General features: G+C 41.9%; 1 protein-coding gene across 1 annotated transcript in view; it reads left to right on the top strand.

Annotated features, from left to right (window-relative positions):
- Positions 1-21,606, top strand: part of ITGA9 (integrin subunit alpha 9) — a 213,540-nt gene that overhangs the window by 36,907 nt on the left and 155,027 nt on the right. The window contains exons 11-15 of the mRNA XM_034062975.1: positions 593-687; positions 3,552-3,642; positions 4,694-4,739; positions 7,596-7,750; positions 14,758-14,918. Of these exons, the coding sequence (XP_033918866.1) occupies positions 593-687; positions 3,552-3,642; positions 4,694-4,739; positions 7,596-7,750; positions 14,758-14,918 (548 nt within the window). The remainder of the gene's footprint in view (positions 1-592; positions 688-3,551; positions 3,643-4,693; positions 4,740-7,595; positions 7,751-14,757; positions 14,919-21,606) is intronic.

Here is a 21,606-nt window from a genome sequence, read left to right as displayed (position 1 = left end):
GTCACAAAATCCAACTAGGTGAGGAGAATGGGAGGTGGGATCACTCTTCCCAAAGGAGTTTGCAGTTAAATTGGATCAAATGCGATTTGAATGTGCATCCTCAGCAGCCATTCTTTTTTTTCTTCCTGCTTATCCATTTAATATACTCAGCCTCATTTTGGATTTGGATTTTCCAGTAAACTAATTGTAGTGTAGCACTGCAATAAATGTTTTGGCAGTGCTATGTTGGTTCACAAAGCTGATGTTCCCCTGGCTTGGAGATTTTGATATGAAGGGATTCTAAATGAACTTTTTAGGCCTAGTTTTTGGTTAATAAACACACATTTTCACACACACGACATGCACGTGTTTCTAATTAAGGTTACATAGCCACATGTGTGTAAAAATTCATGTACAGTTGTGTGTTTTTTAAAGTTTATCTTAACATGAGCTCTTCATTAAATCAAACAAGTTCCTTGCAGCCAGGTCCACATGAGCTGCTGATCATCTTCATTGTGGGGAGCAATTTTCCTATGGATGGCTTCTAAAACGGGAAAAAGGTTTGATTAATGGCAGCGATCATGAAATGTTTATAATCTGTACTGTTTTGCAGATGTTGCCATTGGAGCGCCTAAGGAGGATAACTATAGAGGAGCAGTGTACATTTACCATGGGGATGCCAATGGTATTGTACCTCAGTACTCTATGGTATGTGACACTATTATTTGTGATATCTATTTGAAATCACTTTCCCAGGGCTTGCAGAAATAAAACATATTTAGGGGTCCCTTTGTAGGTAGCCTCATCATAGCTCTACATCTTTTACTCAGTCCTAGTTTAAGATGGCTTCTCCCAAAGTTTGTTCATATCTATGCTGTAGGGTAAAATTATCTTAGAAGATATTTTCCACTGTCTTTTGTTACATTTGTCAACTGTAGCTTCCTTCTTTAAGCAAACAAAATCTTGGGTTTTGAATGTCAGTTTATGGAGATAATACTAGCACAGAAGAGAAATGAGAACTGTGGAGTGTCTGAATGCACAAACTATGGAGAGGCCAGTGTGGAGTTGGGAGGTTGCACTTCCTTCCTGCAGAAGCAGATGTGGTGAGAAGTAAGAGGTACTAAGTTTTCTTTGTGCCCTGCAGAAGCCTCTTTACCCATCTTGTCCCTCTCTTAGGGATATGACAATACATCACAAGGCTGTTTGCGGGTGCCATTATTAAGAAGTAAAATCTCAGCTAGGATACACTGTATAGCATCTTGTGCAGTGATGACACTGTACAATTTAGCTACTACAGCCAAGCAATACAGAACATATACTTATGCTCATGCTGCACAACATGTGTCCCCTAGTCTCTGTCTAGCACATTTCTTTCTTTTCAGAGGGCCTGAATCTTCCCTCCTTCTGTGTGTTTGAAGTTCTGGTTGTTTTGTTTTGTTGCTGGGTGGGATCCTTCGCAATAAATCAGTTCAAGCAGAATTTAGAAGTTTAGTGGTTGTATTGGAGACTCTTCTAACAGACCATAGAGGTTTAGTCCTTCTTCCTTTTACCATGTATATGCCATATGCTGCTTTCCTTAAAAAAGAAGGGAAGTTAAATGACTATGGATACTTCTAAAATGCACTAATGTGTGGCATATGGCGGATTCTGCCTGTTTCTTGCAGAGAGCCCCTGGTCGGGAGGTTCTTCTTTGATGCTGAAAAATCTGGAGTTTTCCAGCTTTCCTGAAAAAGATCAGATTTTCTGATTTTTTTTTTTGCTCATTCATGGGAAAATGTTACAAATTTTAATGAGGACAGATCAGCAGGGTGGGAAGCAAAACATCCTGCTTGTGATCTCTCCTTCCCCACTGGAGCAAGGCCAGCAGGCATGGCCCTTGTGTGCCTCTCCACTTGGTCAGTGGGATAAAGTCCAGCTCAAGAGGGTGGTCATTGACCCTTGATAACATTCCTATCACTATCCCATGCCATAGGGGAGCACTTTTTGGCCAGGGTCTGCTGCAGAGCACCACATGCACCACACCACTGGTTCATCTCCCACATACAACCAAAAGAGCTGTGTAACAGCTTCAGCTCTTTACCTGCCTGCCCTGGATTTGAACCCAGAGAAAGACTTTTTGTATCTTAATACTATACCCCTGAGCCATCTTAATGCCCTGGATTTCCCTTTTTAAGTAAGCTGAGAAAGATAGATGAGAGCCTGCTGGGTCTATGTTTTCACCATTTTCAATTTGTTAGCTTTTTCCCCTTACTTTTCTTCAGTAAGTTGCTCATTCAGTGTTATTCCCTCACTTCCCTTTAGCAGCTTTAGTGGTGGCTATGAGCAGAAGCAGCTTGATTGGCTTTGTGGCCTGCTGTTTTTCATTCATGGCACTTAAAAGCAGAGCAGCATTATACCTCTTCCTTCTAGGTCATAATAGCCAGCAGATGTCCACTGGGATGCTTGCAGGCGCTATTTACCACCCTAACTGGAGGCCCCCCCCAAGATGTGATGCAAGTATAGTGCAAGGGAGGAAGTTACTTCCAGTTGTCTTAATCTTATCTGCCCATGAGTAGGAAAAGGAGGTCTTAAATGGTGGGGCACTGATTTCCCTTTAAACTGGCTGTCAGGACTGCAGGATATCTTCTTTCCCTTAATTTGTCTTTTTTTCCATGAATTTCCTGTCTGACCTTTTGTTCAGTATTACGCCCTTTATGGGAGGGCCAGGAAAAGCTGGTGGCATGTCACAAGCTGTGAAGCCACCAGCAGCCTCAGAATTACTTCATGGGCCAGGTTTCCTCTGTCTGTAACTTCTGCAGTCAGATGCTGATTCAAGTTCAGCTCTTGCACTGATGGCCCGGCATAATGAATGGGAGCTGGGAGGCATCTGATTGCCTTCTTAGCAAATGAGATTTTGATATATTAATTTGCTTCAGACAAAGACATTCAGAATTCAAAACATTTAGAGAAAGTTTTTGTGTTAGTAATTAAAATAAAAAAGAAGCTATGTTCGAAGTTAATCAAGCTTTGTGTCGGGGAGGCAGAAATGAGATGCAGCTTCCAAACTGACACAAAATATTGCATAATAGCTGATGGAAGCCAGAGTTTCCAAGTGGGATGAAAATGAATCATTTTGATTTCAAGTACTCTGGCCAAATTTGTGAAAAGGAATGGTTCTGAAAGATTTTCTGCTTCAATTAATCATTAATTTTGTTAAGATGCCACTTAAAATTTGTACTTACAGAAATTAAGGATATGAGGGGAAAAAAAAGAGAAACTTAAATTCCATCTTCTCCCCCCAGACAAATTTGATGTGTTTTTAATTTCATTTGGGTTGTAATCCAGGTGTGTTTTTTAATCCAAGTCAACACTGGCCTCCTCCTAGCCCAGAGCAGAAGGGCTTCCTGCAGTTGACAGCCTTCCTGCTTAGGGCTGCGTGGGTGAAGTGTGCAGATGTGCAGCACTTCCAGCACACAGGAAAGACTTCCAGTGACCATGAAAATCAGGCTTGAGGAGGTGTTTTAGTGTTTGGATGTATTTAGAGGATTCTTTGTGTTACTGACAAATGCCACTTAATGTGTTTTCTGCTGCAGAAGCTGTCTGGGCAGACAATAAACCCCATGCTGAGGATGTTTGGCCAGTCCATATCAGGGGGAGTGGATATGGATAGCAATGGTTATCCAGGTATGTCTGCTGCTTGGGAAATGCACCAACAGGCTGAGCAAACAGTGGAGCTGGATGTTTCCAGGTCGCTGTCTCCTGCTATAGCAGGAGGCTGATGAAGCTGAGCTTTTTCTTCCCTTTCCCCTCTGTTATTTGAAGCTCCTGATGAGAATTTGAGCCAATCAATTTATGTTTGGACAGTCATGATGAAGGACTGAGATGCTAAAGCAGAAGATCTTGATAATCTGAGCTCACTGGTGATTTTCTTGCAAGAACTGTGTTCCCAATTTGTCACTTCTGTGACGTGTTGAAGTTTAGATTAGATATAAGGAAGAAATTCTTTACTGTGAGGGTGGTGAGACACTGGAATGGGTTGCCCAGGGAGGTTGTGAATGCTCCATCCCTGGCGGTGTTCAAGGCCAGACTGGACAGAGCCTTGGGTGGTATGGTTTAGTGTGAGGTGTCCCTGCCCATGGCAGGGGAGTTGGAACTAGATGATCTTAAGGTCCTTTCTAACCCTAACTATTCTATGATTCTATGAAATCTGGACATTAAGAAAAGGCTTTTCTCTAAGAGGGTGGTTAGTCACTGGAACAGATGCCCCAGGAAAATGGTCACAGCACTAAGCCTGTCATGAGGCACTTTTAATCCTATCTTTAGTTTTAGGTAGACCTGTGAGGATCAGGGAGCTGAACCCAATGATCCTTAATGGGTCCTTCCAATTTGAGATATTCTATGATTCTATTCTATGATTTCAGTATCCCTCTAAGGCTGTAAGCTTCTTGCAAGCTGCTCAGTCACGATGACAAAACAAAAACAAACAGAAAGAAATGGAGAATAGTAGTAGTAATAAAAATCAAGCAATAAAGTAGAAGAGAAGTAATGTCACAAGCCTAATCCTCCAGTTATATAATGCTTGTGACATAATTACGTTTGAGGGGACTAACTGGCTGATTTGAGTCAGGAAAATGCTTTTGTTTAGATATGTAAGCTCTATAATTTAGCAATTGATTTGAGAGAACTGAATCCTATGCCTCCTTTGTAACTATTCTCAATGTTATAAACATTTCAGATATGACTGTTGGAGCCTTCTTGTCAGACAATGTGGTACTTCTGAGGTGAGATGAATGTCTTTTTCATTTTGCTGTTGCCTTCTTTCGTCTGTTTTCTGATTATATCATACATGGTCTAAGTCCTCCACCACTCCAGTTTTCTGCCCGGTTTACTGTGTTCAGAAGAAGGAAGCTGGATTAGTTTTTAGTCAGAACCTTAGACATGGATAACGTCAAAGAGTTTATACAACTCAGTGAGACGTGATAATAAGTAGGACAACCAGGGCTATGAAGAAAACAAAGGGTTAGAGCTGGAAGAAGATGTGTTGCATCTTAGTGCCGCTTTAGAAAGGTTGCTCTGAATGTGAGAGAAGGCTTTTTTATTGTTCTTACATTTACATAAAGTAAATAAATAATGATTTAAGGGAACACAGTTAAGCAACAAGTCAGCTGTGTCAGATGCCAGGATGTAATTTTGCAAGTTATAATTGGAGTCAGAATGAAATAGGAGTCCTCAGGGAAATGAAATACAAAGTCATTTTCAATGCACACAGGATTTTGGCTGCTGTTTCAAGTGTATGAGTTAAGTGCAATTGCTTGCTTCATCTGATGGAGAGAGGTGTGGCAGCTTGGTTCACCAAATTATGCAGGGGGAGAGTTAGAGTAAGAGTGGGTTTGAGATGCACAGACCTGGGGAAGAGAATAAGAAGTTTGAGTTTTGCCAGTAGCTCCTTTGTTACATTTATTAATATTTAATAGCAAATAATGTCAATACCTAGATGTCATTAGAAGTCATTAGGGGCTCCTGCATCTTAATGGAAGATACAGGGATGCGATGAGACTGGCAAGACAAATACTGGAGCTGCGGAATGGCCGTGCCAGCCTGCTTCCTGTTCAAGGCAGGAAAAACTTGAGTCTGTTTCCATTGGAATTAGTTAAATGAAACAAAAGAAAAAAGGATAGTGGGGAAGAAATAGTCAAGTCTTCTGAAGAGTTTTCTGCTACTTTATCATGCACATGTGCCTTCCCCAGATGGGATCTTGCAGCCCCCCATCTCTGCAACTGCTAGCAAGAAAACTGTGTTGTCCTACCTTGTCACTTGCAGGAGGGGAAGGCTACCTGAAACGTTTGCTGTGATGTTCAAAACCACATACATTGCAACAGCATGGTGACCTCTGTGTGTTCATACTTGTGCATTTCAGAGGGAAATGGTACATTATGGATGGACTGTGGGTAGCCTGATTAATCACTGCTACTGCTAATTTGCAGTGTGTCCCTCTTTCTGTTTGGATAAAGAAGAGTAGGATAAAAAAATAAGCTTTTTCTCTTTTTCCCTCCTCATCCTTCTAGAAGCCTTCATGAAGTCCTCTTGCCAAAACAAACAGCAGTTTTGCCAAGTGATATTAAAGGCTTTGGTGGAAGCCGCGGTGACTTGGGGCAGATCATCGTCGTAGTGCTCGTGTGTTTCTATGGCCCTTTGACAGAAGCACTGCTTTTTTCCCCAGTGAATAACCAAGTGAGCTAACATTAAGGAAAAATCACACAGTGCATCATGGCTGGAGGAGTATTTTTTTCCTAGGAGAAATGTTTTTCTAGTTCAGTTAATAGCATTTACTCTTTGTCTCCCCAAGCATTTGGAAAGAGGTTTATTTTTTTTCCAAAGGTGTGAAATGATCCTAGGAAGCTCACTCTTCCCTCCTTCCCATTACTGTATATATTTCTAGGGTTAGCATTTATCTTCATCCTCCATCTCAGAATATGAACTCACATTGTTATTGCAGGCTGTGGTAAAAGAGTCTGAGCAGCCTTCTCAGAGATGGATGTAAATCTTGTTCCAGTCAATATGAATTAGGTGTAACCTCAATCCCTGCTCTCTTCTCCCCCCTCTCCCCTGCCTCTAAATTAAGTGGCTTATGGAGTGAGAGTCCTAAAGTGGTTTACTTATGTGGTCTGGCCTCACATGGCTGCTGGGACTACTTTAGAAGTGAATCTGCTGGTTGCTGCACATTTATATTTCACTGCTGGAGTTAGTTTTGGAAGAACATGTTCATGTTGAACATGTACAGAATTAAAACCATGAAGAAAAACACTCTGTGAATTTTTGGGCTGAAGTCCTGCTCTGAGGATGCTTGGGCAAGCCTGGGATTCTGTCCTGCTTTTCCCAACCAGTCTGGCAGAGCTTCTGTGTTGTGTGAGAGGGAAGACTCACATAGTCTCTGATGGCACTCGCCTTGTTCTGCAAGGTCACCTTCAGCTGGGAGCTGTCAGAGCGATAGCCTGGTGCCAGAGTTGCAAGGGCAGAAAGGTTTCATTCACAGCACACTGGGTAACTCCTGAAACAGAGGTCAGAGACTTCAAGACAGGATTCAGTCCTTACCACTCACTTGAAGGGAAAAAGCTGAATGTTCCCTCCTCCAGAAAACACAGTGTCTCTTGTCCCTCTTACATTCATAAAAATGATGTATGAATGATGTATGTCCTATCCCTGTACTCCCTCTTTGACTTTCAGGTAACAAATTTGACTGTAGATCATTTTCTGGAAACCTAAGGTCTCTATCTACCCATTCCTGACCATCCATGCTGCTTAGCAAACAGTCTCACTTGCATGATCTTGTCCTTGATTGCTGTTATGCTGCTAATTTTGTTATTTGTAATGATTACTATTATACATTACCAATTTCTCCAGCTGCCTGCCTGCAGTCTGCATCTGAGCACTGAACCTCAAGCTGACATTACAGTTTTCATTCAGACACTTGTAGTCTTTGCCAGCTAGGACAAGTGCTAATTCATGTTACAGTTCAAACACACTCTGTTCTTCATGTCTGCCTCAAATCCTGCAGTTTATCAAATTCATGTGATTTTCTTTTGGCTGAAAACTTCCATCTGAATGATCACCTAATCTCACTTCTCTTTGATCACCAGATCCAGGCCTGTCATTACCATGGATATCTCCATTTTCCTGCCTGCATCCATCAATATCACAGCTCCTCAGTGCCATGATGGCTTGCAGCCAGTGAACTGCCTCAATGTCACGACATGCTTCCGCTTCAGTGGCAAGCGTGTTCCTGGAGAAATAGGTAAGGTTCCTGTGCCAGCGCTGGGCAGGGGCATGTTAGCAGGTTGAACTGACTCCCTTCGTAGTCAGGAACAGAGCTTTGATGCGAAATAAGTTGTTTTAGGGTGAGCTGGACTATGCAATTCCAGAAAGTTGGAGGGTCCCTGTTTTGGGCATGTTTTTACCTTCTGATGAGGCTGACATAACAGTGGGGCAGTTCCTTCTTCAGTGAGAGGAAGGAAATGTGTCCTTGGGCTTACTGCAAGGACAGAAACACAGAAGCAGAAGCAATTTGTGCTTTTTAAGCTCATATTCCCTGTTTACCTCTTTATAACACATTTCTGTATCCATATCCTTTATAAATGTTATCAGAAAGCAGGTGTGATTTGCTCTGGATTAGTAGCTTTTAAAGGTCCACAACAAGCTCTTGAAGCAGAGAACTATAAATCTGAATTCCTACCAGACATGGGCTTTTACATATATCGGTTTATGTGTCTGTAAAATTATTATGAATCGCCCAGTATTTTACTGATGGCAAGAGTATCTGCCAGGTTGGTTAGTCTCTTTAAATGGAGTTAGGTGAATGAAACTGTAAGGTGTGTAGTTATGCATGCCTTTATCTTGGCTGCATTAAACTATTACTTGTGCCTTTTACACGCCAGTGTTTACAAGTCTTAGATAATGTGTGAAATGGCATGGGATAGAGAGAGTGTTTCTAAATATTGTAAGGTCTGGGTTTATTTAGTTCAGCCATGGTATTTTATCTTTGCCATGCCTTGGGAATGTCATCCTCTTATAGTTATATTCTCTTATAGACCTTGCTTTTATAGTTGCGCTGGCAATTTGCGTCTTAGTCTTCCATCTACTAACACTCATATTAATAGAAAACCTATCCTCAAACATGGTCGATGCACAGGAAGTTTAACTAATCTGAACAGTCCTTTCAGCCATTGTCCTCATTGTGCTTACCCTGACATCCCTGCAAATCTTATGCATAACAGACGAAATTGATGAGCCTGACTTAACCCTAAAAGCCATTGGTTCCCAGCCTTTCTGAACTGCTGCTCAAGAAAGGTGAGAGTTTCATATATGAATCCCAGTATGCAGAACCTGCTGCAGTATTTGGATTTTAAATGGGTTGGAGAAGAAAAAGGCTTCTTGCTACTTCTCCTGTCATTCACATAAAGTGAGAACTACAAGCTGCTTCTGAAGTTGATCTCTGCAGCTTGTCACTGTTTCACTGAACAGCTCAAAGAAGCGGTGCATTTGAGACTTCAGTTTCTATTTTTGCATGTTTTGCCTCCCTGTAAAGGATAACTCTCAGCAGAAAATACATGCTTTGATGAAGTGTTTTTTGTACTGCCTGTTACTCTGCCAGTTAAGAAAACACTTATCTCTGAGTGCTCCTCGGGTGCTAATTCCTGCCTGGAAATCACTGAATTGATTTTCTGGATATCTAGGTTTTCTTATGTTCCTGGAGGTACTGTTCAAAATGTTTCCTTTGCTTTAATTTCACACCTCTGAACCTGTGGCTAAGAAGTGAGCTGCCTTTTTTCCCAATCTAGATATCTGCTCCCCGTGTTTGTGTAAGGCCTATCTTCCTCTTCTTCATGATTTGTAAGAGCCAGTTGAATTCCCCTGTGTTGTCATACAAAGTGTGGTGAAATGCACATGTGCATCTTCTTCAGCAAGTAACATCCATCTCATTATAAGGAATTGTTTTACTGTGAAGTAAATGATTATAAAACTTCCAACCATTGTCCTTTAATACAATGCTTCTAGCAAAGTGATCTGTCTTGAAAACTTTGCAGCCAGAATTATCTGACTGTATAAAACCACTTGGGGATATGATTTGGATAAATACCTCAAGTAAGCTTTCAGTTTGTAATCTGACAGTCAGGTTATTTTGATTTGTTGCAGTTGAAGAATATCAATTAACAAAGGGTGGAACAATTCACGGAAATATTGCAATGGTTCCTCTCCTGTGGGGTTCAATGTGGGGAAAAAATAGAATATCCCTATGAATAAATCATTGTCCAGTTTGGACTGTGAAAGAGGTATGGAGCTGTTACAATACTGTGTCAAAGTGTTGGAATTGTCTCGTCTTTGCATGTCTGGGGTCAGCCTGTTAAGTTAGAGGGTGAGAACACAGCTCTCATTGGGAATGCTGCTTTCTTAAGGCTTGTCAGTGTAGATGCTCAGGGCAGCTGCTTACTGGCTGGGCATTGCTCTTGCTTCTGGGCAGCTGAAGTTGGTCACCTACTACATAATGTTTAGAAAGCCAAAGCAGGCAGCATTCTTCTGTGCAAATATATGTCTTCAATGCTCATTTGAACACATAGATGTTTTGTTAACGGGCACGTGAAAGAAAGTGTTCATTTAGCACTGCCTCACACTTGCATAGAAACCTTTCCCATGCAATGTACTTGCAATATCGCGTTGTTCAGTGTATGGAGTAGATATCTGAGGGTCTGTATATATTGATACTGCTTTATAGTGCCAATGACAGTATAATTCCCATCTATTTTCTGCATACTGTTTGCAGACTATGGTCTTTATAAGTATGGATTTATGCTGGAATGTTTTGTCTGAACAAAGAGCCATACCCAAGTGAAGCATGCGCTCTGCGCTGCATGCCAGGCATTGTCTGACCTGTCGCTGCCTTGGCTCTAGCTGGGAGAGCTGAGCCTCTCGTTGTACTCCCACCAACATGACAGCCTCTGGTACATCTGGATGTGTGAGAAACATTTCAAGTTTTCACTCTTTCACCCTATAATCTAACTCAGGCTCTTTTGCTTCGCTTGAATGGTCTTTGCCTTGTCTCCCCTGGGGTCTCTGTATATGCAGGAAAGGCAGGAGATGGGAGAAATGCATTTCCTAGCCTGCATGAGCAGCTTCAGCCTGTTCAGACTGTGTGCTTCTGAGTGACCAGGACAAGAAGACAGAGGCTGCTGACATCTCTGCACATCACACGCTGATTCTGTGTTTGTCCTTGCAGAATGAAAGTAAACTGGTGCCCACAGTCAAGATAATTTCCTTTATAATAATGACAACAATGATAATAGTGTCAGTGTGAGAAACAGGTGAATTTTAGTAGGTATGAAAATGAAGGGTTTTGGGCATTTGGCTAGAGTTAGGCAGGTGCATTATAATGGCTTCAAAGTTTCTTCTGTACTCTTCACTTCACTTCCTATACTCTATTCTTCACATTCAAAGATACACATTGCTTGTGTGTTGATCCATTTCTGGGGTAGTTCTCATGTCCAAATACTGTTGCCTGAAAAACTGGTGTGAGAGTTAGTGTGGGATAATAGGTTGGTTGATATTTGCACTCTGAATTATGTTTCTAGGATCTAAGAAACATGCTTGATCTAAAACCTGACGAAAGTGGACACTCCTTACCTGGATCCTGCTGTAGTTTGGTGCACGAGGAGTATTTCTGTCTGTGTCTCATTTTCCCAGTCTGCTTGAATGCAGGCCTGTGTCAGAGCTACCCTATGAATACCTCAGAACCGTGGATGTTGTAGTGATATGTTGTCCAGTGCATGGAGCAGCAAGGATGGCTTCCTACTTAGAAGCTAAGGATAACGCTATGAGAGAGGATTTGAAACAAGGTTTGAAACAAGGGGAAAAGGAAAGCTTCTTGGAAGAGGATGTGGGGAATGTCCTCTATGTGTTGTCATTTGCTAGGGCAATTTTTGATAATAATTTCATTACTTAAGAATTTTCTCTGCAAGCAAAGTTCATGAATTATTTCCTCCTCATAATTACTGGTAGAGACAGTAAAGACATTCCTCTTCCAATGGCTTTTAGTTATTATTTAGTAAGTTCTTAATTTTCTCCATGTGGCGCCTCCACTTCCCTCCTCCCTCATGAATCAGAAGTGCAGCTAGTAGTTTAATAAGCAGTTCTCAATGGGCTTATTCCTGCTGAGCATTTTGTTGCCTGCTTTTTCTGTGCTGTAGCATCATCTGAGTGGGCGATGAAGAGATGTGCCGGCTGGCTCAGGGTGTGTAACCCTTCCATTAACATAGCCAGCTGTGATTCCCATTTTAGCTCATGGGATACCGTTGGCCAGTTTTAATCTCTCCTCACTCCTTTCTGCTTCAAGGCTGCTTTCATAGAATGGTTTTGTTGGAAGGGACCTTAAAGCTCATCTAGTTCCAATCCCCTGCCTTGGGCAGGGACGCCTTCCACAAGACTCTCACAGTGAAGAATTTCTTCCTAATGTCTAATCTCAGTCTCCCCTCTGTCAGGTTAAAGCCATTCCCCTTGTCCCATCACTATAGGACTTCTAAAAAGCCCCTCTCCAGATTTCTTGTAGCCCCTTTAGGTATTGGAAGACTGATATAAGGTCTCTCTGGAGCCTTCTCCAGACTTCTCCCTTCAGCTTGTGAGTCAGTACATATGTGCTACTTGGGGTGAAAATTCATTATGAAATGTCTGCTGCAGGTTACTTGGGTGCCTCAGTTACTGGTTGGAGTAACTCTCCTGGTCTGCTAGCTTGTGGTCCTCTTGTAGGTATGACCAAAAGTTTCTCAGAGGGAGCTGCTATCAGAGCTTATAGGCATATTATTTCAGTTATGGAAGTGGAACAGTTGTTATCAGAAGGATCAAGACCTTCCTCTGAGCTCATACCAGGGTTTTACATTGATTGCGTGGAGTTTAGACGGTCAGATGCCCTGAAGCATTTCTAACCAGACTGGTTTAAAGCTGGTGGACAAATATTTGAAGGCGTTACATGGAAGAGTTAATTTACTTGCTTCCCAGTCTCTTGCTGGATCATGCAGGAGGAACTTACGCCACCAGCAGTGCTAAGTTTGGTGAATTATCTCCTCCCTGGTTGCCTTTTGGAAAGAAGGTTGAAAGAAAAAGCCCTTACTCATGGTATTTCAGTTTTTCCAGTGATGTGACATCACTGGATATAACATAGAAGCAAGCTGTCAAAATAAACAGGGGGCGTGGGAGAGGATGGGAACTGCACTGCCTGATTGAAAACATCACTGCTGTTTCAAAGAGGCTGTAGCTGGGGTGGTTTTGCTCAGACGACTGCTATGGGCCTTGTGCTGGGATGCATCTCCCTCCCTACCACAAGGAATTGTTCAGTGTCAGTAATACATTGTCCTGTGGAAAGGGCTGTGTCTTCCCATGGGGCTTTCGCCTCTGCCTGTGCAGGGCCTGGGTTTGCTAATGGGTTTTCTTGTCTTATTCTCGGGACGCTGGTGCAGATCTCAGCATGTGTGCATGCATGTGAGGTCTTGCAAGGGGATGAGAGACAATTGGGGATGGGTGTGGGATATGCACATGTTAAAAAAGGAACAAAAAAAGAGACTGATGGAGTATTTAATAGGCTAAGCCCTGTGTTTCTGTATAGGTGGTGCTCTTTAGTGGGCCTGAGTAAACACCACTTCAGTGGGAGTTTTGGTGCTGAGCTTGGTAGAGTTTGAAGCACTTTTGAAGTATTGTCCTTCTAAGCAGGTTATTCTGCCAACAGCAAGCAAAAAAAGTTCAGGTGGAGCCCTGTGATGGTAGTTAGGCTGATTCTTTAGCTGTGTCTTTTCTTGCTACCAAGGGTATGTCTCTGGTGGTTGTGTGTGAACTTAAGGGAGTTTTTCATCAGGGTACAGCATGCTGTAAGTGGAAGCAAGGTCGTTTTGAATTATGTGAATTATGAATGTTTACAGAGACTTCTGCACCAAGGTTTACAACATCATTAAATAAGTTCTTCAAAGTACTGAAAGTCTGGTGGAGAAATGATTGGAGGCGACAGCATTGACAGCAGTGTTAAATTAGAGAGATTAGGATTTAAACTGGTTAGAAAAAACCAACCCCACCACCACCAAACCAAGTAAAACCACACCAAAACCCAGCACAGGCTCCTTGCTGAAATCTGTTATAGGACACCTCAGTCCAGGAATGTTTAACATTTGCATTGGTTGTTTATAACATTCTGTCTTACAAAAAAAGGTTTACATTTATGGGCAGCATATGATATGGTATCAATCATTTCGGACTTAAAACATAAACAAGAGCCAAAGCCATAATTTGGCAAACATCCCACATATTTAACAAATCAGCACAGGAGCTGGTGTTGGCTGTCCTTTAGGAGGATTAGCATCTAATTAAGCCATTTAGAGTGAGCCAATCTCATGGTACTCCCATTATTGCCTTGATAACAGCTGAAATCAGTATAAACTGTGGTTTGTGATGAGTGAAAGGACCTCACTTGTGTTTCCCTTGTCAGTAGAAAGCAGCAGAACATTGATGCTTCTGTTCAGTTTCATTGCTCCCTCTGTTGTTGCATTTGCCAAAAAGAAAGGTATACTCAGATTGGATTTTTCAGTTGCTGTATAATTACTTCAGGTAACAAGTAGGTTCCCTTTTGGACACATACATCTAGCTGCAAACCAACTGCTTGTGTTAAGCTACTTATCCTATAGAACAGCAGGAAACGGGATTTACAGAGATACAGCTCATTAGTCTGGGTATGTCTTCTATAAACTGCTAGGGATGTGTAACATCTAGGAGAGGGATGCTGATTGCAAGGCAGCAACCTCTAGTTAAAGTGTGAATGTTAAGGTGACTGCAAATCAACAAAAGTAATTGTCAGAAAGTGCCACATCCTGGTTGATGTTTGCATGGTTTGTGCTGTTTTAGAAGGAAAAGAAAGCTTGAGGCTGCTGCTGTTGTTGCTTGTATTGTGTTTTTTTGTTTTTTCTGTTAACAACATAGTTTAAGTATCTTTTGTTTCTTTACTTTTATTAAGTATGCATGCCTAGAATTATTTTTACACATAATTTCCGATGGGAAAGGATGGGCTGGGGAACGCAGTAACACAAAACTTGGAAGTACATTAGTAATTGGATTTGGTTTTGTGCAGTCACAGGAAACTTAGTGATTGAGGGCCTTCAAGGGTTGACCTTTCTCGAAGCACACATGCCCTGGGGGCAACAGGATCCATTCATAGGTGGTTAGAAAATACCTATTGTTCACTGACATCCTCTGTTTTCTTCTTCCTTTTTAAACCAGGTTTGAATTATAACTTGACTGCTGATGTGGCAAAGAAGGAAAAGAGCCAGCAACCCAGAGTTTATTTTGTGACTTCTGGAGAGACGATGGGACAGATCACAGAGAAGTTAGAACTGACATACATGCAGGAAAAGTGCGAACATTACCTAGCATATGTCAAGGTCAGTTCATTCCTGTCCTTACTTATGATGTCCTCGCTGCAATTCCACTCTTTTCTAAGTATTCAACCAAATTAAATGGTGCTGCTTGGCTTTGGATGTTCTTTGTTTTCCTGACAGGTGGATTAAGTTTTTTGTGTGGAAGCTCAGAACTTTGTACTTGGCATGATTTGTTAGTCTGAGCACCACTAGGCCTTCAAGACCTGGTGTCAGGAATATGGTTTTTATTTACTTTTGATCAGATGCAGCTGTGGGGATTTCTTTGTTTTGTCTTGGCTTGTTGTTACACTTGTTAGAATAAGGTGACGAAGTTTTGTCTTGGCAGGAGCAGCAGGTTTGCTGTTTAGTTTTGTGCAAGGTCTGACTGCACAAGGAGCTGATACACAATCTGTGTAGGAATGGCAGGGTAACATGGGGTCTGTCTTGAAGCAGCTGGGCTCTTGTATTTAAAGAGTACCCTGGATTTTATCTAAGTTTAAAATAGCAGTGGAATAACTCAGTTTAACATGTTTTATGGTCCTGGGGATGCAGGAGCACTTTCCAGACAAGCTGGGACATAGAAAGGGTCTGTTTTTCCTGGGTCTTCATCCAGGGTCTCCTAGAACAGTAGTTATCTTGATTTTGCAACTGTTATTGAAGAGCTGTCCCCAGGTGCCAATCTGTTTGCAAAGTAAGCACAATAGTTTTCTTCTCAGCTAGGAAACTTACAGAATGGGTTTGAAAATTATATAGGAAGGAGTTTTATCTTTCCAACAACATCTGTGTTACAAGCACTAATCTGTATCACCAGTGTAGCGTGAAGGTTATATATGTGGTGAGTTGCATATCCTCCTTTCATATTCCCATAGATGGGCGTGACCTAAATTCAATGGATATTACTTGGCGCTCTCTTGTTTTGAAAATCCAGTGGGTCCAGGCATCTGTAAATGTATAAACTTTTCCAGGAAGCTTCTTTGTACCTAAAAACTGTGAGAATGGGAGATAAAATTCATCCTTTGACTTTATCAACATTTTGTCTGTGGCTGTTGAGAGAAAATAAAATACATAAAGGGACCACGAAGGAGGAACCCCTGTTCTGTTAAGCTGTGTGGATCTCTGGGAAGAGACTAGATATCTTCCATGGGTTTTCTTGTTTCTGGAACAACCTTTGCTTTCTGTTGTAGAAAAGCTTCTTAAAGAGAATGTAGATTTATGAGATGACCATTACTTAGAAAATACGGCTGTGAGTTTTTTAATTCTGGTCTTTCTCAAATGAGCACATCTGGTTAGGCTTTAATGTATTGAGTCTGGACCAAAAGGAGCCATATGCCTCTTCATCCTCAACAAACAAGGCTACCTACTTTCTATATGATGTAAGCAGCTGTTTTTCACAGTTGGAAGAATAGCAGGAAGTGTTGTTTGTTCATGTAATGGAGAATGCAAAACAGTGGAGAAAGATAATCCCTGTGCTTTCATGGGAAAGGTGATATGATCCATGAGGCTACATGACATCAGAAACATCAAAGAGAGCCTTGCAGACTCTGGAGGAGTGGAAATAGGGTCATGATCTTTCACTGCTCTCCTTAAGTAACAGCTAGTAAAACAAAACCCCTGAAAAACATGAAAACCCTCCCCAAACTCCAAGCAGAAATCTCCTTGATTGCATAGGTTTGTGACAGAATGGGTGATAAAAGATGTGGACTTAAAAATATATGGAGTATTTCACTAGGGCTTTCCTCTTTCCTTTTATTTCTGTATGCCTGATGAATTCTTCTCCATGACAAATGCAGGCGTTTGAAGTTTCATCATTAATGTTTCTCTTTATTAGTGTTCATTTGAATTCCTGGTGACAAATAGGTTTATATGGTAATGTAAGGATGTCGGTTCTGGGCTGCTGGTGATCAAGGCTAGAGAAACTTTGAACTTTGTGACTTCATGTGCTAGCTTGACAAACCCTACTAGGCAAACGAGCTGTCCAGTCCAAATGGCACTCAACAGAGCTCTATAGGCTATGTTAAGTTAAATGAAAGCCTGTGCCAGGCTTGCTGGATGACAGTCCTACCAACATGTAGTTGTAGCATGCTGGAGCCATGAGGCAGAAGATCTGAGTAAAGTTGTGAAAAAACTAGACCTAAAGATCATCCAGTTCCAATGCCCATGCTATGGGCAAGGACACCTTCCACTAGTCCAGGTTGGATGGGGCTTTGAGGAACCTGGTCTAGTGAAAGGTGTCCCTGCCCATGGCAGGGGGTTGGAACTGAATGAGTTTTAATGTCCCTTCCAACCCAAACCAGTTTGATTCTGTATTTCTTTAGGCAGATTTGATTTCAAAAGACCCCAGTGAAACAGTGCACTAAATTGTTGCAAGTCTGCAAATAAACTGCAAATAAAACATTGAATTGTTTTGCAATTGATAAGTGTCAGTGTTTCAAGCATGACTTCTTTCCTCTATGTGGTTCCCTCTCAGGACAAGAACAGTTCTTATTGCCGCTACTGAATTTGAGTATTGAAGTCTGTCTTTCCTCATAACAGTGTGTCTGAGATAAGCAGATATCAGAAAGTTTGTAGGATATGTGTAGCTCAGAACTTGATTTTGTACAAGGCAGACTACCAAATTACAGCTCAAGTCGCTAGAATTATGGGTAGTTCATAAGAAAACATGCTTTTCTGGTTGAGAACACAGAGTGAAATGGCAGTGCTTTGGGACTTAGAAGTGCTTTGAATTTGGCTTTGTAGTGGCCATGGGGAAGTAGAGAAGAGATGCATTTTCTGACTTTTTTTCCTCCTTTTTCTTCATTGGAACCCGTTTGATGATTTCTGCTTAAGAAACGTTAGTACATGGGCTGTAATTCCAGTACTCACAGTGCCTCAGGTGTCATCTCCAAAAGCTGCATTTGTTCTAAGTTAAACAACTTGTGGAGTGATACATTCAGTAGAAAATGAACAGCTGGTGCAAATGGCTCTGAACTGAGAGGCTGAGGAGCATTGCTGGTGCTCTCCTGTCAGCACACAGCCGATCCCTGCTCTCTCTCAAGAGGTGCTTTGCTGCTGGACAGTTCCTCCTCCGGCAGCCTGGGGATGGTGATGCTCTCACTACAAACTTCATCTCCTTCAAGGGTGATAAAGCTACTAAGAGAAAATAAACTCAAGTAAATGTTAACTGTCTGTCAGCGTTGCTGGAGAAAAATGAAGTGAAAGCTTAAATTTAATTAGCTTTTTTTCTTTAAAGGGATTAGTTTTTTGGTAGAAGGAACTGCAAACATAAGCGTGAGAATATGGAATGTAGTACTACAAAGAAGCAGAGGTTGCAGAAGTAGAAACTGAAAAGATAAAGAAAATAAATGGGTTTTCAGGCTTTACAAGCATCTCCTTAACCTTAATATCTGGGCCTGCAGCTGAAATGTAGAGTTTTCTCTTGGGAACTGCACTCTTTTGATGCTGTTCAGAAGACTTGAGCTGTGTGTTTAAGACCTGCTGTGATCAGGGCATGGACTGAGGAAACATTTCCCCTTTCAAGTAGCTGCCCTGGTTGTTTCCTGCTTATGTGGGCTTCCCTAATATTTAGGATATGTTTATTTGTGTAGGATACATTAATTTGTGGACAGGACAACAGAGCCTGATGCAGACAGCAAAGCATATTATGTGTACAGATTTATGTGGGGTTAAATCTCATCTTCCTGGATTTATCACAGAGGTGTAACGGTGATGATGATTAAAGCCTCTAGTATGATTCCTGTATTTACTAAGGAAGAGCTGTCTGGTTTCTTACCTTACTGTTGTCCATCCAGCGGGGCTCCCTCTTGCTGCCAGTCACTGCTGTCTGTGTGCAGAATGAACGTTGTAATAGCTTCAAACACTATCAGCAGTCCTGGCGCAGGATTAAGCCAGACACGGCATTTATTTTTTTCCAGAGATCTTTATCTTGGTGGCTGTCTGGTTGTTTTAAGCAGTCTCATGTTGCTTATCGTAGTAACTCTCAATGGATCTGGCTGTAGCTCTTGGGGAGAATGGGGCTGAGAAGCAGCAGTGGAGTGGTGATTCCAAAGCTTTTTCACAATGGTGTGTAGGTGAGGAGCTTAGGCTGTGCTTGTACAGGCAGGCTTGGAATAAAATGCTGCCTTTTCAACAGAAATTGCACAACAGTATTTTGTTCACCGCTGAATTATGTAGCCAAGATTTGCCTTTTTATAAGTATGTTTCTAGCCATTGTGTGCCATGCATCACTGTTATCTCAGGTCTCTAAAGACACTCTGGGCTGCTATTCTCTCACAACTTCCTCTCTAGTCTTCACCAGTTTTAGTCTCACTGCCTATGGTTGTGATTGTTTCTCCCATAATAACTGTCTGATCCCACCTGAGGGGGATGCATACATTGAAGTATTTAATTCTTAATTCATAGTAATGTGTTGGGGGGCGTTTCTAGAGTCTTGGTAGCAGAGCTTTCAGTCTCACAGTGATGTGTGATGTAGGGCTGGTGTCACCTTGATCATCAGCAAAATGTACTTTCTTCTGAAAGCTGACTGCCTGTGAATTAACATCTATATGTTAATGTTTGGCTGGTGGTGTTCCAGGATAGAGGCATGCAGCCAGAGACACTCAAGAGCTTACTTTGAAGGTTGGTTTCCATTGTTTCGTTTTAATGGGATTGGTTTCTCCCATAGCTGTCAACATGAAGCCTTTTAGAGCATGTGGTTTTCAGCAGAGCTTGGTTGCACACTCTTAGCAAGGCCTTTCCTGGGACACTGGTGCTGTGAGCAATGGGTCGTACATTGGATGTGGATGATAACCATCACTTTGCAGAGGAGGAGGGGAAAACCAGTCCCTTGGCAAGGAAGGCTTCCCTCTGTAGTGCCCCAGCTGGTCCTCTCCCTGGGAGGGAACTCAGAGCAAGTAAGGGGATACCACTTGAAGCAGAGGCTGCTTTCACAGCAGCAACAGCTATGAAAACTTAGTCACGATTATCTAGGATTTCACAGTGTTTGGACCACTGGGCAGACAAAGGGAGCACTGACCTGTTCCAGCCTGCAGCAGGAAGTTTATCGTCGCTGCAAGACAAAAGGTGCTGTGTAGTTCTGCCAGGAATGATGATTGAAGCGAGATTCAGTGCTAAGACCAAGAGCAGAGTTGGTATCTTCGGGTTTGTTCCTTTTTGTTGTTTTATATGACTTTTTTTGTTTGCCCTTTTGCTAAGCCAATTGGAGCAACTGTCAGGCTGAGGCAGATGCAGTCACAGTGTATGTGCATGGCTGTGGGGTAGGTGGGGGTGATTGTGAAGCACAAAGGTTTATTTACAGAAGCACGCTTTCCAGAACAATCCTGTTTTCCAAAACTGTGCAAACTGTGCTTGTAATCTGTTAGCACAGCCATCCCCCCCCTCCAGCAGAGCAAAAGGAATGTAGTGTTTTCTGTTGCCTTATTCCATAAGGCTATCAACCCTCTCCTTTTGGGTACATTCTGGCCATCACTGTTTCAAGCTGATGTCTCACCTTAAAAAATAAGCCAAGGAGAAGAGAAGCTGCGTTTTCTTTTCCTGAGTAGCTCATATGGGCAAGGGAAGAACAGTTGTTAGCTGTGTAACTCCGGGTTCCTTTTCATTGCCTCTTAAATACAGGGACTTGGGCATACCAGAAAAAGTATTAGGAGTTGGTGAGAAGACTGACATCTTAGAGCTGAGCATTAACTGTATCAAGGTTTAAATACCATTAATGACCATGCAGTTGTTTTTGGCGTTTCCAAAGGTTTTTCCAAGGTTCACTAAGTAAGTTTGTCTTTCAGGGTGAACCTATACTAAATTAAAAACTATCTTGCACAGTGGGGCTAAAATGAAGCTGCCAAATATGCCTGGCACTAGCATCCTTTCAGAGAGCACCCATACTGCAGGTAGGTTAGTACTGTAAGATATTAGGGCTGGTAGTGCAGGTACATGAGAGAGCAAATTGCAACAGATATTGTGCTGCTAACTGTGTGGGGGCTTTTTTTGCTGTGTGGTACAGCTAGTAGGGCTGTTTGGTAGTCCAAAGGGTCTTTTGTCCTGAGGTCATTGGGAGGTTTTGGCTGTGAGCTGAGTACAGTTTTTCTCCTGATGCCCTCCTCTCCCACTCTGCCGGTCTTACCAGGTTTTTAAAGAAATCACGTTTATTTTAGTTTAATTTTTTTTCTCCTCACTGTTAGATGTGATAACTGGGTGGCAAACATCTCCTCCTTTCTGGTTTGAGAGTGTCTTTGAGTGTTTTCTGCTCTGTATGAAGCTTGTCCATTATAAAAACAAGAAAACCCCAACCCATTTCAAGTTAGGTAACTATTTGTTGATAGCAAGGTAACTGCCTTGTTGATATTTGACTTTTACCAGCACTCATGGAAAAGGCCAAGTTATGTTTATGGCCCAGGCAGAAGCTAGGTTGATCTAGTGGAGTTGCTGTCAGACAAAATGCCTGGTTAACCATGTTCATGAATCCAAGTGGGGAGATTTTATGGTCCCCAAATGAAATAAATATCACCTTGAAAGAGGCTCAGTCAATAGACTTACAGCACAGCAGTTGCAGAAGCTGTGCTTTGCCTGCTTTGCATTTCTTTTACCTGTCTTTTTAAAACTGTAGTGTTCCCTGCTATGCCCTGAAGAGATCCAAGTCTTTAATCTTGAGCTCTTGGATAAACTTGTCCTTTTGATATATTCTATAATGAAAAAAACCCGATTTATTATTCAAGTAGAGTCT

The sequence above is a fragment of the Melopsittacus undulatus genome, chromosome 1, assembly GCF_012275295.1.
Source record: "Melopsittacus undulatus isolate bMelUnd1 chromosome 1, bMelUnd1.mat.Z, whole genome shotgun sequence".
NCBI lineage: Eukaryota > Metazoa > Chordata > Aves > Psittaciformes > Psittaculidae > Melopsittacus > Melopsittacus undulatus.
The sequence above is the reverse complement of the archived record's forward strand: the minus strand, read 5'-3'. Positions and strand labels throughout refer to the sequence as shown.